General features: G+C 34.1%; 1 protein-coding gene across 1 annotated transcript; it reads left to right on the top strand.

Moving 5' to 3' along the window:
- The first annotated feature begins 8,512 nt into the window (after positions 1-8,512).
- LOC146904018 (disease resistance protein RPV1-like) lies at positions 8,513-16,834 on the top strand. The gene is made up of 9 exons (XM_085723371.1): positions 8,513-8,642; positions 8,771-8,822; positions 9,772-9,803; positions 9,930-9,981; positions 11,796-12,270; positions 12,369-13,473; positions 13,769-14,044; positions 14,392-15,192; positions 16,144-16,834. Exons 1-9 carry the CDS (start codon positions 8,595-8,597, stop codon positions 16,603-16,605), a joined length of 3,303 nt encoding a protein of 1,100 aa, XP_085579497.1. The 5' UTR covers positions 8,513-8,594; the 3' UTR covers positions 16,606-16,834.
- The last annotated feature ends 343 nt before the right edge of the window (positions 16,835-17,177 follow it).

Below are 17,177 nucleotides of genomic sequence, written 5' to 3'. Positions count from 1 at the left end.
GTGAAAGTAGATTTTTGATCCAAACTGTATCCATAAATCTAGTTTGGATCAGTTTGGATAACCCATTTGCACACCCCTATGCATGATAAGATCATGGAGTCCGTTTGTTATGACGACGATGGTTTCTTTTTCTTATATGGTACGATGGTACTGGAAAAACCTTTATATGGAAAACATTGTCGGCTGTTGTTAGATCGAAGGGGTTAATTGTATTGAATGCTGCATCTAGCGGTATAGCGGCTCTTCTATTACCAGGTGGAAGAACCTCGCACTCGACGCTGACAGTCCCTATTGAGATTAATGAGGCATCATTGCTTACGATTGTTTTATCTTGGTTTTTCGGGTGTCAAACATTGATTAAGTTTGAACCTTTTTAACCTTTGATATCTCATTTTTTCTTGGGAAGGGAAAAATAAGAAAAAATCCTTGAGAATCGAGGTTCGGGAGTTGTTTCCGTTATAGGAAGGTGTTAGGCACCTATAACGACTATATTATCCTATAGGAACCGTCTTTACTTTCTACACCTAACGCTTTGCTTTTATATGCTATTTATTGAAAATGTTATTTACACCTAAGGGTTTGCTAGGTTAAGAATTTGGAGGGAGAAGAATGTGTTTGGATTTTTGTTTTATTGGACTTGGAGAAGTTTTTACTTCTTGCCTACATACCCTTTTAAGGGATCAAACTCCATGTAGTTCTCTTCCAAAAAAGATGTTTTTGTTTTTGTTGGTTGATTTTAAGTTTGAAAAATGGAATTTTGAAGAGTTGAGATGAGAGGCCTCAAGGGCATGAGATTTAGAAAAACGTGAGGTTGAATTAGTGATTTTGAAAAAAATGTCTAAGTATAGTTAAGATTCACTGAGGTTTTTCTTAAGAACGTAAAAAGAAAATAGGGGAGTTTTGACTCCCATTTATTATGAAAAAGTTTTCAAGTGAAGTTATTCACGTTTATTTGGAAAATGGATTTTTCTAAGTTTCAAATCCTAAACATACATCTAAAGCATACATTCCCTAAGCATACATCTAAAGCATACATGTGATGTGTGTGCATGTGTCGGTGAGTGTCGGTGTACATCTTTAGAGTCCATTGTCCTTTTACATCATTGGCCCTAGTTTACATTCTACTTCTTGCAAGAAAATAAAAGCATAAAGTAAAATACAAAATCCCTAGGTTTTTTACATTCTAAATCTTTGCATGAAATTTAAATGGCAAGAAAATAAAACTAGAATATGAGATGAGATGAGATGTGCTTATGGATGAATGAAACATGAAATAAAATGGTTAGTGGCATAAGGAATAATAGGAATTGAAATAGAAGCAAGTAAAATAGCATAGTAAAGTAATGAAACTTGACAAAAAAAAGTAACAAAAACTTAGCTCAAAAAGTGGTAAAATGTGCTTAAACTTTGACATAAAATTCACACAAACATAAGGCCTATAATTTCCATGCCATGACAATTTTTCAAAGAGTTTTATTTCAGCTATGACATGAAAATTATAAAGCAATATCAAGCCAAAAATTATGACACATTTTAAGCACATTTCACACTTTATTTTCGCATAGAAATATTCACATAACTTGTAAAACAAGAAACTAACAAATCAAATCACAAAACAGTAGAGAATAGCACCAAATCAGAGGCATACACATTGTAAATTCACATATCAAGGATCAATATATCATAGCAAGATTTTAGGATCAAGAACATGTAAAAACTTCACAAACTTCAACAAAAAAGTAAACAATTAACAAGAAATATCACACATATTTTTCATTAGGTTTCAACATGTAACAGTATCACAAAAATATCAAGAAAATTGTCAAGAACACATAGAAATATCTTTAGGAATTTTTACAAGAGATTTTAAACCTATTAGAGGTGTAAAAAGCAAAAGCAGTATAAAAAATAGCAAAAAAACAGTAAAACACGAGATTAGCATCAAAGATAGGCCCAAGCCCAAGGTACAAATTGGATCTGGACTATCCATCAGCCAGACAACCATTGGATTGATCTAGATCCAAGTTTGACTTAGATCTAACGATCCAGAACACACAGCGCATGGTAAGGCAAAACAGTTACACATGAAGGATAGATCTACACCGTACACGTCACTGGAAAGCAAATCAAACGGTCAGAAGGGAAGAAAAGACGGTTTGGGAGCGAACCAGACTGGTTCAGGTGAACCGGTCCGGTTCACTCCCTATAAAAGGTTGTGAGCCGATCTTTTCTTCATTTCCAACCGGTTTTTCTCTTTCTTCCTCTCACATCTCTCTCGTCCTCTCTTCATCTCCGATTAACCTAAAACGGCGTCGGTGACATGAAGAAACGGCGATGAACACGCCGTAAACCTCAAAGAAGGACGGAATCTTCATCTTCTCCGGTGAGAAAGACGGATTCCGTCTGTTCTTCTTCTATCTTTTGCTAAAACGGAGGTTTAGCGGTGTGTTTTCACTATTCTTCGTTTCGTAACCTTGGATCTATGTGATACGAAGCAATAAACGCAAAACAACGGTTTGGAAACAAGATTCGAAGGTTTAGGGTTTACCGGAAGTTCAATCGGAGAAAAGAGAGGAGGAATACGCCGGAAAACTTCGTGTTATCCTCTTCGCACCTTCTGGTAAGAACTTTCACCGAAAATAAATCGGTTATCTCTTTCTTCTTCTTCACCGGTCCCATTTTTGCTTCAATCCCTCTTCTTCCTTCTCTCGGAACTCTCCTTGTGATCTCGTTGAGCTCGTCGCAGTTGTTGACGGATTTACGCTTGAATTGCAAGGAAAAATGGTTCGGTGATGAAGATTCTCACAAAGAATCACTGAGAACCATTGCAAATTGATTGGATTTGGTGAAGAACTGTTGAATTTGGATCGGTTTGTGTTGTGAATTCTGGTGAATTTCTGGAAATTTGTGGCGGTTTGAGAGGTTGAAGATGAAGGTTGTTGAAGTTCTTTGATGAACTTCTTCAAGCTTCTGAGCTTTAATTCGGTTAGAAGAGAGAGAATGTGAAGTTTTTGTTTGTGGTGACGTGGCTCTCAATCATTGATCCTCCTGAAATTCTGCAGAAACTGCTCCTTTTATAGCTTGACACTTGGACTTGTAAACCAATGAAATGGTGACACCTGGATTGGACTAAGAAAGGCTCGACTTTGCTGAGTTCTTGGACTTGAGGGCCTTTGTGCAATTTCTGAAAAATAAAGGACTGACCTGCAATTTGATTAAGGGACTAAACTGCAATTTAAAAAAAACTCAGAGGACTAAAATGCAAAAAGACTAAAAAGAAAAAATAAAATGAAAGGAAGTACTAAATTGAAGATAATAATAAAATTTGGTTTAAAATTGGTAAATTGAAAATAAAGTAAAGTGAAACAATTAAAAAAACACAAAAAGGACTAAAATGAACCAACTACAAAATGAGGTACTTTAAAGTAACCTCTCTCTGTCAAAATTTTATGTGAAATGACCAAAATGCCCCTATGGACTAAACTGACTCAAAATGACTCAAATGCAATTTTTGAAATGGATTTTAACATGGAATTAAAGCAAGGATCTATACAAACTAATTGAAAAGACTCAGAGACAATTTTCAAAGATTAAAAGGGGTTTTAACACAGGAAATGACTAAAATGCCCTTTTCAATGATTTTTGCAAATAAGGTTCAAATAAAATGCAGAGAATTATGCAATTGATCAGAGACAAATTCAAATGACTTGAGGTGCAAGAAAAACCTTTGTGTGGTTTCAAATGCAAGAAAACATAGACAAAATCACAATTGAAAATATTTTCAAACACAGACAGTAGAAATATGCAAATACAGTAGAGTAAAATATCAGAGTAAACAGTAACAAATAGGCAATCTCTCAAAGGTCAAAGACACATATCAGCGATAGAAAACATTTTTAGCAAATATTTTTAGGTCCAAAATTAGGGTATAACAACGATGGAAAAGGACAATCCTAGGGTAGACCTGGAGCGTGCTGCAAAGTCGATAATTTGGGATGAGGCTCCAATGATGCACCGATGGTGTTTTGAGGCAGTTGACCGATCAATGTGTGATATCATGTCCAAGAATGATCCCCTAAATGAGTTTAGACATTTCGGTGGAATGACAGTAGTTTTAGGTGGTGATTTCAGGCAGATATTACATGTTGTCCGAAAAGGAACGAGACAGGATATTGTTGATGCCTCAATCAATTCAGCAAAGATATGGGCTTATTGTAATGTGTTGAGGCTTACTGTTAATATGACATTGAGTGCATCTTTGGTACCTGCAGAGCAGGAAGAAATTGCTAATTTTGGCAAGTAGATACTCTCAATTGGAGACAGCAACGACGCTTCGGATGAGAATGGTGAAATGAAGGTACAAATTCCTAAAGATTTGCTCATATCAGACACAACAAATCCGTTGATGTCACCTATAGACTTTGTTATCCCGATTTGAATGATAACCTTGGTGACCCGCTATTTTTCCAAGAAAGGGGAATACTCGCACCAACGCTTGATTCGGTTGAGCATGTAAACGAATATATGATGTCACTGATTCCAGGTGAAGAGAAAGAGTATTTAAGCTCTGATTTTGTTTGTCGATCGAGTGAAAATTCTGATGTCCAAAGCGAGTGGTTCACAACGAAATTTCTTAATGGTATTAAGAGCTCTGGAATTTCAAATCACCGGTTGAAACTAAGGGTGGGATGTCCAGTCATGCTGATGAGAAACATCGATAAGGCCAATGGACTGTGTAATTGTACGAGGCTGACAGTCACACATCTAGGGAAGAGCACGATAGCTGCTACCGTAGTTACAGGAAAAAGGGCATGTACGAGGGTATTCATTCCCAGGATGAATCTTATTCTGAGTGATCCAGGACTACCCTTCAAATTCAGGCGCAAACAATTTCCATTGACGCTTTGTTTTGCAATGACAATAAATAAAAGTCAGGATCAATCTTTATCTCGAGTGGGAGTTTATATTCCTAAGCCTGTGTTCACGCATGTACAACTCTATGTCTCTGTCTCTCGAGTTACTTCTAGAAAAGGTTTGAAGCTGCTCATCTTGGATGAAGATAATAATGTTTGCAAGGAGACCACAAATGTTGTGTATCGTGAAGTTTTTCAAAAAGTATGATCATTGGTTATGTTTTAGAATTGTTGTTGCCATAATTTAGAAAACTAAAGTTGCGTATTGTTTGGAAGTCGTTTTTTTTAATTTCTTTGTAAGACGTACTGTAACACCCCGTTTTCCCAACGTAAAAATTTCATAATTTAAAATCAGAGTTTAACAACTTTAAACGGAATGCTACACTTCTTAAAAATCCATAAACTGAATAAATAACAATTTATTCTTTAACATAAGTAATTCAAAACCTTGCAGTGGAAATTAGTTCGTTCAACATAAAAAGTCTTTGGCACGCAGGCCTTATTATAAAAGTCTCATAAATCATAGTCATCAGTGTTCATCAAAGCTTCATAAAATAATACGCAAAGGAATAGAAAACAGTTCATAAATCCCATCCCGTTACGTATCAGAGCACCTAAAGACACTGTGAGAGATAGCCACCCACGACTGCAGCTAACCTTGATTACCTGCAAGTTACCCATACGAAGAGCAACATTTCCAAGCAGAGGGGTGAGATTTCTCAAACAATAATATTAAACATATAAATCATATAAAGTACATTCAATAACTTAAACATCTTATAATTCATTAATCATATCTAACAACTTAAACTTCTTTAACTAGTGTCATTATTCTTCCTACATTAGTTATAAACTTCATCAAATAACCTCAATTATTAATCATAAAAACATCATCACATGTCATCAAATAATAATCACAAACACCTTATCATAAATCACATAACATCTAACATCAATAATAATCATAAGCATCAACATCTAACATCAAACATAATCATAAGCTTCATCATCTAACATCAAACATAATCATAAGCATCATCATGTCATTCACATAGTATCATTATCAAGACATAGCATTATCGAAAACAACTTCATAATTAAATTCATAATCAACTTCATAAACAAACATCATCATCATTAAATCATAATCATCAAATCACAATCAACTTCATAATCAAAACTCACTTAGCTCGACAATGCGACTCAACTCGACTATGCCACTCTTAACATCTCAAATCATCTTAGCATCTTAACAACTTGGCAACCTGATATCTTAACAACTTGACAACTCGACAACTTAACATCTTTAAAACCTCTTGATATGCAAATGCATTTGGTACCAATACAGAGCATCAAGCTCCCAACCAACTTATATGAGCGTAAATAGGCTCTTCAGGGCATCAAGCCCCCAACATAGTGAGCAAAAGCTCCAGGGCATCAAGCCCTCACCCATCGTGTGAATGACTAAGCATTCCAGGGCATCAAGCCCCCAATCAACTTATATAAGTATGCAATGGACTCAACTTTCTACAACTTAGACAACTTCATGAACATCTCTCATAATTCCATTAATGTGGACAACTTCTTAGATATTTACAACTTAGACCGACTTATACATCTTCACTAAGATTCAATAGCAACATAGACAACATATGGACGATTCACAACATATTATCATCAATGAATGCATCACTTTACTATATTTATAACGATATCACTTTACTTATAACATTAATCAAGGTTTAACAGCAGCAAACAGCGACAAATACAGCATATAACAGTGCTTGAATATCATATTATCATTAAAGAAATGAATCATATCAACTTAATCATCAAAAAGAATCACATAAAGCATATTTATCAATATCACATTAATCACAATCTATACCATATTAGTTTGGTTTTCTGGACAGCTTCTAATGTCCTAACAATCTTCATCTTTCTTCTAGGATCAACTCATAACTATTAAGGCACTCAAAACCATCTAAAACTTGGCCTAAAACATCTAAATGCAACATCATGATTTCTGCTGGTTTGCTCGCCATTGCGGGCGATTTGCTCACCATTGCGAACGGCTTCTGGTCTTACTTGCCATTGTGAGTGGGTTTGCTCGCCATTGCGAGCGATGAAGATCATCACTCGCCATTGCGAGTAAGTCTGCTCGCCGTTGCGAGCGATGCATGTCAGTACAGCCAGAATCCTAAAAATCTCAACTTTTCATCCATTCTCATGTTTCTAACCATCAAACTACTTCTAATAACATTCCTATGGGATATCTAAGGTCTGTTCATGATTCTTTCATCAATTCTACGGTTCTTCAACATCTAATCATCAAAATCGCTCATAAACCCTAATCCTCTTAATCTCACAAACTCTCCCCAACTTGTTAGATGTAATCTAATGATTTAACAACTTAATATTAAAGCAAGATAGTCTCACCCTCATCTTAATATGCAAAAATCACAGCTTCTTCTCTCCAAGGTTCTTCTCTTCTCTTTCCTCCTCTTTTTCTCCAAAACTGAACGTATGTTGTAAACTATTCTCTCAACCTAGCTTCTCTATTTATAATACTAAAATATTCTTCCCAAATCTATTTAGGCCCAACAACTTATTCTTCTTTCTATTCTAACCCCCAAATCCACTCACACTAATAATCATCATATTCTAATAAATAATATTTCTCTACTAAATATATAATAATACACCAAATAACAAATACATATCTATAACAATTAACAAATATATTATGCTAGTAAATACCAACATATAACATAACAAAATATCACTCAACAAAATATATTAACTAAATTATAAAAAGATATCTAATCTCAACAAATCATATATCCCTCGTATACATCATATAAATATATAAATATTTTCTAAAACTAATTAAAATAATTAAATAAAAAGGAGGGCGTTACACGTACTGGTCATTACAGGACATGCAATTTCTATATAAGCATATTCTCCTGCCATTGACTTTTAATTGATGCACTTTTCAGGTATAACAATACGCGGAAATTTTTTTTTTTTTACATCGTTGTTACCCTAAAATACAATACTTACATTAGACCATTGATTTTGTAAAAAAATAAAAACAAATAACAATCGGCGTTTCTGTAGCCCAAACTATATTTATACACATCCGTAAAAAATTTAACGTTTGCATTCACAGAATAGGTGCATACATCTGACACTGACTATTATATAAAAAATACAAAATTTTTTCTTTTTATGATTAATAAAATACATTATGTCAACAAATAATAATATACAATACGTCGACGTATTTTTGCAAAAATATTACATATGCTAAGTTTAACAATGAATACATCTTATACTACAAATAATTAGTATAAGTACAAATTCAAATACTTTAATCGTTATGTGCAATGTTTAGATATATCAAAATATATACAAAATTAACAAAATTAAGATGATATTTTTTCATATCAAATTTAAATTATAACCACACTTATAACTTTAAATAACATAATATAAAATCTATACATTTGATCAAGTTTTTTTTTTTATTTTCTGTGCTTGGCACAAGTCACTACACTAGTGTTTATAATAGAGATTCAGTCAAAGTGTGTGTTGCATCATCCCATAGAACCATACATTATCCATTTTAGATCTCTTTCTGAGCGTGAAATCCCTCCGTTGACTCATCCGTTCGTTATGCCCCAAACAGACGGATCAAACAGTGCCTACGAGGACAGTTTCAAGGTTAGTCAGTTTCATTTTCATAGTATTTTCTCTTCAGTTTTTTTTTTTTCAAGGAAAAATAATAAAAAATCCGTTCGTTTATCATTTTCATTCATTTGTCACTCACGCTACATTATTTACTGAATTAGGCAGTAAGGAGTGCCGTCAAGAGGATCCAACGAGCTGTTCGTAGACACCAAGGTACACAATTATTATTGCTTTTCATGATGTCAGATCTCTATTCCGAGTAGAGAGAAACACTAATCTTATCATAAGTCCCGTGAGCTTAACTCAAGTTTACAAAAACATTTCATAACATATGTATTAGTCAAATTTTGAACCAGATACCTCACCTTATTCAACTTCAACTTAACAAGTGAATTTCTTGCCAGTAAGCTGTTAAAAACAAAATTGAAGAGAAAGTGAGTAAAGATATAGTGTGGTTAGAGTATAAGAGCATCTACAATGGGAGAGTCTTAAACATTTAAGACCTGGTACCTAATAGGTACCCCCATTGTGAAAAAAGTGAGGGTCTTAAAAGATGTAAGGTCTAAATTAAGACCTCATTCTTAAATGGGCCAACATCACCTTTTTATTAAAATAATAATTAAAAAGTGTATTAAAATAGATAGTGTATTAAATAAATAATATTGGTGGGATCCAATTAGACCTTTTGTTGGAGGATCTCCATTGAAGTGGTTGAGTACCTATTAGGTACTATTGTTAAAAAATTATTAAAAAGTGATGTGTCAATGTGGGACCCATTTAAGACCTCAAAGATGAGAAACTCCATTGTGGATGCTCTAACAAAATCATTGTTCTTTAATCTAATGGTGAAAAATCAATTTATATTTATAATTTCCCACCCTTTTGTATATATGTGTAATACATTTTGACTTTTCCTATTTCAAAGCAGCATTAAGTAGGGGTTTATTTAAAAGTTCATGAGTTCAAATTCTGGAAACAACACCTCTCGTGTAAAAAAACAGTGTAAAGTTGTGTACAATACACCAATTGGTGGATCTCCCTCCCAGACTCTGCATATGAAGAAGCTTTAGTGCATCGGTTGCCCCTTAGAAATGGTGTTATATTTAGGGACTGAGGGAGTATTCAAATAAAGTTTTAAAACTAAAAATTTATTTTTTTGTAGCTAAAAACAGTTTCTACGAGGACGGTTTCAAGGTTAGTCAGTTTCATTTTCATAGTATTTTCTCTTCAGTTTTTTTTTTCAAGGAAAAATAATAAAAAATCCGTTCGTTTACCATTTTCATTCATTTGTCACTCACGCTACATTATTTATTGAATTAGGCAATAAGGAATGACGTCAAGAGGATCCAACGAGCTGTTCGTAGACACCAAGGTACACAATTATTATTGCTTTTCATGATGTCAGATCTCTATTCCGAGTAGAGAGAAACACTAATCTTATCATAAGTCCCGTGAGCTTAACTCAAGTTTACAAAAACATTTCATAACATATGTATTAGTCAAATTTTGAACCAGATACCTCACCTTATTCAACTTCAACTTAACAAGTGAATTTCTTGCCAGTAAGCTGTTAAAAACAAAATTGAAGAGAAAGTGAGTAAAGATATAGTGTGGTTAGAGTATAAGAGCATCTACAATGGGAGAGTCTTAAACATTTAAGACCTGGTACCTAATAGGTACCCCCATTGTGAAAAAAGTGAGGGTCTTAAAAGATGTAAGGTCTAAATTAAGACCTCATTCTTAAATGGGCCAACATCACCTTTTTATTAAAATAATAATTAAAAAGTGTATTAAAATAGATAGTGTATTAAATAAATAATATTGGTGGGATCCAATTAGACCTTTTGTTGGAGGATCTCCATTGAAGTGGTTGAGTACCTATTAGGTACTATTGTTAAAAAATTATTAAAAAGTGATGTGTCAATGTGGGACCCATTTAAGACCTCAAAGATGAGAAACTCCATTGTGGATGCTCTAACAAAATCATTGTTCTTTAATCTAATGGTGAAAAATCAATTTATATTTATAATTTCCCACCCTTTTGTATATATGTGTAATACATTTTGACTTTTCCTATTTCAAAGCAGCATTAAGTAGGGGTTTATTTAAAAGTTCATGAGTTCAAGTCCTGGAAACAACACCTCTCGTGTAAAAAAATAGTGTAAAGTTGTGTACAATACACCAATTGGTGGGTCCCCCTCCCAGACTCTGCATATGAAGAAGCTTTAGTGCTTTGTTGTCAATAGCGGTCAAACGTGGCGCGATCGCAGCTGAAAACAGCCTAGCGCGTCAGAACGCGACCGAGTCGCGCGTTAGGCAAAAGCGGAACAAAACTGGGTTTCGCGGCCGCTTTCATGGAGCAAGGTGGCCAAAAAGCGGGCCAACAAAAAAATTTCATCAGAAACCACAAAATCTCATCTCTGTTCTCTGTTAATCATCCTTTTTTTACAGTCAAAATGATGAAGAAGGGGAAGAAGTGAAAGATTGATTAGAGATCTAGAGATCTAGGAATTAATATGATCAAGATGAAGACGATCTGGGGATAAATCTCATCCGTTCTCTGCTCTCTCTTCATTGTCCTTTTTTTTACCGTCAAAGTTAGATCTGTCAAAAAGTGTGGCGGCTGGGAGAGAGAAAGACAGTGGGGGAACTAGGGTTAGTGTATTGTATTCTTGATTGGATTGGGTCATTGGGCTAGGCCCAATGACATTAGCTTACAGATTTTAAATAAGTAAATAACAATGGTAAATAACAATGGTATTAATACTAAATGTGAACGCAAAATAAATTTTTCATTTATATTAATAAATTAATAAATATATTTGTTAAAAAATAATAATAAATATATGCTTCATTTATATTAATATTAATTATTAAATACATTTTATAATAGTATTTAATACTAAAAAATTAATCATCTTTAATTTCTCATCTATATTAATACTAAATATATTTTTTTAATACTTTTTTAGTTCTTAATTAATAATATAATATTTAGTTTTAGTGTCCGCGTCATGTAATAGCGCCCGCGCCGCGTCAATTTTTGGGGTGGCCGCGCCTCGCCGCGTTTCCGCTTTGACAACTATGCTTTAGTGCATCGGTTGCCCCTTAGAAATGGTGTTATATTTAGGGACTGAGGGAGTATTCAAATAAAGTTTTAAAACTAAAAATTTATTTTTTTTGTAGCTAAACGGGCTGAAACAATAAGGAAGTATGAAGTGTTCTTAAGTTTCAGAGGGGAAGATACCCGGGCTTCCTTCACTTCACATCTCCATGCTTCTCTTCAAAATGATGGAATCAATGTTTTTAAGGACGATCATTCGCTTCAAAGAGGAAATCACATTTCAACATCACTATTGCGAGCAATTGAACAATCTCAAATTGCTGTTATTGTTTTTTCAAGAAATTATGCAGATTCACGATGGTGTTTGGATGAGTTGGTGAAAATAATGGAGTGCCGTAGAACCATAGGGCAGGTGGTTTTGCCAGTGTTCTACAATGTAGATCCATCTGAGGTACGGCATCAGAAAGGTGAGTTTGGAAAAGCATTTCAAAGTCTCTTGAATAAAATTTCAAACGAGGTTTTGACTTTGGAACCGTGCTGGAGAGCTGCGCTTCGTGAGGCAGCTGACCTTGCAGGGTTTATAGTTCTAAATTCCAGGTGATTTGTGTTCCCAATTCCTGCTTTTAAATTCTTCATTCTTTCTTATGTTTATTTTTGTATCTATATACACAAACCTTTTTTTTTTTTTTTTGTAGGAATGAAAGTGAGAATATAAAGGATATTGTTGAAAAAGTTACACGTATTCTCGACAAGACTGACTTGTTCATTGTTAATAATCCTGTGGGAGTTGAATCTCGAGTGCGAGATATAATTCAACTTCTACACATCCAACAATCAAATAATGTTCTAATAATAGGGATGTGGGGTATGGGGGGGATTGGTAAAACAACCATTGCCAAAGCCATTTATAATGAAATTGGCCGCAATTTTGATGGGAGGAGCTTCCTTGCAAATGTAAGGGAAGTATGGGAGCAAACTGCGGGACAAGTGTATTTACAAGAACAACTTCTGTTTGATATCTTCAAAGGAACAACGACCAAAATACATAACATTGATTCCGGAAAAGTTATACTAAGGGATAGACTTTGCCACAAAAGAGTACTTCTTGTTATCGACGATGTGAATGAATTGGACCAACTGGATGCTTTGTGTGGTAGTCATGAATGGTTTGGTCGGGGTAGTAGAATAATCATCACAACCAGAGATATGCATATACTTAGAGGGAGTAGAGTTGACAAAGCATACACAATGAAAGAAATGGATGACACAGAATCAATTGAGCTTTTTAGCTGGCATGCATTCAAACAAGTGAGTCCCATAAAAGATTTTGCTCAAATTTCTAGGAACGTGGTTGAGTATTGTGGGAGATTACCGCTAGCTTTAGAGGTCCTTGGACGTTATTTGTATGGTAGGAAGGTAACAGAATGGAAATGTGTACTGGAGAAACTCAAAAGAATACCCAATAACAAAGTGCAAAGTAAGTTAAAAATAAGCTATGATGGATTGGATGATGATTTCCAGAGAGCGATATTCCTTGATATAACTTGTTTCTTTATTGGGATGGACCGTAATGATGTTATACATATATTAAGTACTTGCGAACTTTTTCCAGAAAATGAAATAAGTGTCCTTGTTGAGCGAAGTCTTGTAACTATCGATGATGAAAACAGGCTTGGAATGCATGGCTTGCTTCGAGATATGGGAAGAGAAATCATTTGTGATACACCAAGAAAGGAGCCAGAGGAGCGTAGCAGGTTGTGGTTTCACGAGGATGTGCTTGATGTATTATCGGCACAAACTGTAAGAACTTCATATTTCTTTTTGTGGTTCTGGATTTATAATATATAAAGCTTAAGGAATTAAAACAAACACTTATGAGTCCATTGTTAACATTCATTTATTTTATTGATCACCACAAGAGCTTTGAAATTTAGTTTGTATGATTTGAAGATTAGTTTCGTTCCAAATCATTTTCTGCTTCCTGGTTCTTAGAAACAAATGATTGGTTTATTCACTATTTTTTTTTTTTTTTGACACCATCCTTGTATCTTTTAAGTTGTGCATGTTTAATCTTTTCGTCCATTATGCCTCACAGGGAACAAAATCTGTCGAAGGACTGGCTTTGAAGTTACCAAGTGCTGATGCAAAATGTTTTAGTACAGAAGCCTTTCAGAATATGAAAAAACTCAGATTGCTTCAACTTGCTGGTGTACAACTTTATGGAGACTTTAAATATGTTTCAAGGAAACTGAAATGGCTGAGTTGGAATGGATTTCCTTTAAGATGCATACCTACAAGCTTTTATCAAGGAAATTTAGTTTCTATTGAGTTAGAAAAAAGTAATCTCAACCTTGTGTGGAAAGAGGCCCAGGTATACATTTTGATTTTAGTTTTTTGTACTTCATTTGTTGTTTTCACTCTTCATATTTATGCATGAAATTAAAATTAAGATTCTCAGTTTTAAATTGTAATACTATTTTATATTGTATTATGGTACTTTTGACATTGTTTTGTCTTTGTATCTGTTAGTCTTCTATTTTATATTGTATTATTGAAGCAATTACAATGTGTGTTAGTCTTGAAATAATTGACATTACATGACTGCACTAATTTGAATTTTACTTTCCACTCTCAATGTTTGTGACGCATTGTAATTGCTTCCATTTATTTTTTTTGTTTCTTCCCCATATTTTCTCAATAACATTTCTGTTTCTGCAGAGGCTGGAGAAGCTGAAAATTCTCAATCTTAGTCATTCTCATCATCTAACACACACCCCGGACTTTTCATATTTGCCTAATCTTGAAAAGCTAGTACTCAAAGATTGTCCAATGTTGTCTGAGGTTTCTCCTACCATTGGAAATCTCAGTGAAATACTTCTAATAGATTTGGAAGATTGTGTTGGCCTTTGTAGCCTTCCAAAAAGCATCTATAAGTTGAAATCTCTGAAAACTCTCATTCTTTCAGGGTGTATAATGATTGACAAGTTGGAAGAGGACATAGAACAAATGGAATCTTTAACCACTCTGCTTGCACATAACACAGCAATAACAAGAGTACCCTTTTCAGTAGTAAGGTCAAAAAGCATTGGGTATATTTCTCTGTGCGGCTATGAAGGATTTTCACGTGATGTGTTTCCATCTATCATTTGGTCTTGGATGTCACCAACAAATAATCTCCCATCCCCATTTCAAACATCTAACATCATGTCATCTCTTGTTCCTTTAGATGCACCACATAGTAGTTCCCACGAACTATCATCGATTTCCCAGTACCTTCCAAGTCTTCAAAGTCTTTGGGTGGAGTGCAGCTCAGAACTTCAACTTTCTCATGATGCAGCAATAATTTTGGATGCCTTGTATGCCACAAATTATGAGTATGAACAAACTGTAACTACATCACAAGTGTCAAATATGGCTACCTCTACATCACAAGTATCAAAACATTCTTTGAAATCTCTTTTAATTCAAATTGGAATGAATTGCCAAGCCACTAATATTTTGAAAGATATAATTTTGCAGGTTTGACATACTCTCTCTCTGTCCCCTTTTATATGTCTGTGTGTGTATCCCCTCAAACATTTGAAATCTTAAGTGCATAAGTTTATAACAACACATGTAAGGGTAAAATACTTAAAAATCAAAATAATGAAAATTGTCTTCCAAATTTTCACAAAGTTTGCTATCAGTCATTGACAACTTACTTGACACATGTGGAAGAATTATAGTCTTTACAATTTTTTCAAGATATACTCTCTTATTTTGCTTGCTTTTAAATAATTGATCCTAAATCACTAATCTATAATTGAAATGCTTATTTTTTTATAAGCAATTTTTTTATTAAACCTTAACAGATGCATGAGAATTGCCACTCTGTTAAGAGCAGAAAGTACATTTATAACTGAATTACTTTTTGGGATGAGACATGAGAGGGCACATTAGAAAAAATATATTCATTGAAACTACATATAGTCCATGTAAGTGACTCCTATTGAAGATAACAAAATATATATAAATTGAAATTGATGATTAAATATGTTTACCAGTTAAAATTGACATTCATAAAATCACTTTTATACATATCGTTTTTCAAATTAACAATAAAGACTTCTTACACATTAGAAGAACATGAGTTTACATCTTCCATGCTAGTTATATATTGGATTTTCAAGTAATCGAAGAATATGAGTTGTTGTGACATCATTTGTATGAACTTTGTTTTTATGAAAAAACTGTTACAAACTTACAGGCTTCAAAAAGCGCATTTTAGAGCGGTAAAATTTGTTACTATCGTTATCTTCCCTCACTATTATATTGGTTTGTATGGAGTTCATAAGTAGGACTGATAGTTGGTTTTATGAGAATTGCCACTCTGTCAAAATATGATTATTTACCTTCTGAGGAAAGTTAAATCTTTAATTGTTGAATAAATGATAAGTTGAAGCTAACATACATTTTGACGAAATATTGCAGAATATGGATGTCAATAGGAATGGTGGTTGTTTGCTTCCTGGTGATAGTTATCCAAATTGGTTAACCTTTCTTTCGGAAGGTTCTTCTGTAACTTTAGAAGTCCCTCAAGTGGAAGGGCGTAACTTGAAGACAATGATGTGCATTGTCTATACTTCAACCCCGGATAACATAACATCAAGTGGCCTTAAAAACGTGTTGGTGAAAAATTACACAAAGGCCACCATTCAGCTCTATAAGAGTGAGGCATTAGTCTCCTTTGAAGATGTAGAGGGGCAGAGGGTAGTATCAAGTATAGAACCCGGTAACAAAGTGGAGGTAGTTGTTGTTTTTGAGAACAGTTTCATTGTGAAAAAGACAGTAGTTTATCTTGTATACGATGAACCATCTGTCAAGAGATTGTCTACTGAAGAGCCCACTGATGACTTCAATCAGAACAGAAAGAAGAAAAACCGAATGGAATGAATCAATGAAAGATAGTAAAGCAATGGCCGAGCAAAAATTAATTTTATGGTGACTGCTAACAATTGTTTTCCATTTTTGGCTTACGTGCCGCTCTGTGATTATCTGATTTTTGATCTGTTGTTTCTAGATTTTATCCTTGGTGAATTTTTGTATTCACAAAGAGTTCTGAAAGATTCTAATTTGTTATGTTACAATTGTCATGTACCGTTTAAATGTCTTTTAACAAAATGGACTCGATAGTTATAGAATTTAAATGCTTAGCAAACTTCTTTAGTCCTAAATAGTAGGATATATCGCTGCCAAGAAGAAACTCTGATTTGAGCAATGAGCATTTTACCTCAGCATCAGAATTTATGGTTATAATGCTCAAGCTCATTTCCTTTGCTACAGAAACCTTCATAACTTTATTTTTGAGTAAACATTTATTTTTGTCCCTAACAACAAATTGGACAGGACAGTCTTCAACCTAGTTTAGCAATGAGTTCATTCACCATAACATTTGTCTCTAAGGTCGTGACTTCTCACCTTTTACCAATAAGGTTGTTGAGAGGTCTGATTTCTTATTTATCGGT

Source organism: Medicago sativa, chromosome 7, assembly GCF_051527215.1.
Source record: "Medicago sativa cultivar Bolivia chromosome 7, Bolivia_mono, whole genome shotgun sequence".
NCBI classification, from domain to species: Eukaryota; Viridiplantae; Streptophyta; class Magnoliopsida; order Fabales; family Fabaceae; genus Medicago; species Medicago sativa.
The sequence above is the reverse complement of the archived record's forward strand: the minus strand, read 5'-3'. Positions and strand labels throughout refer to the sequence as shown.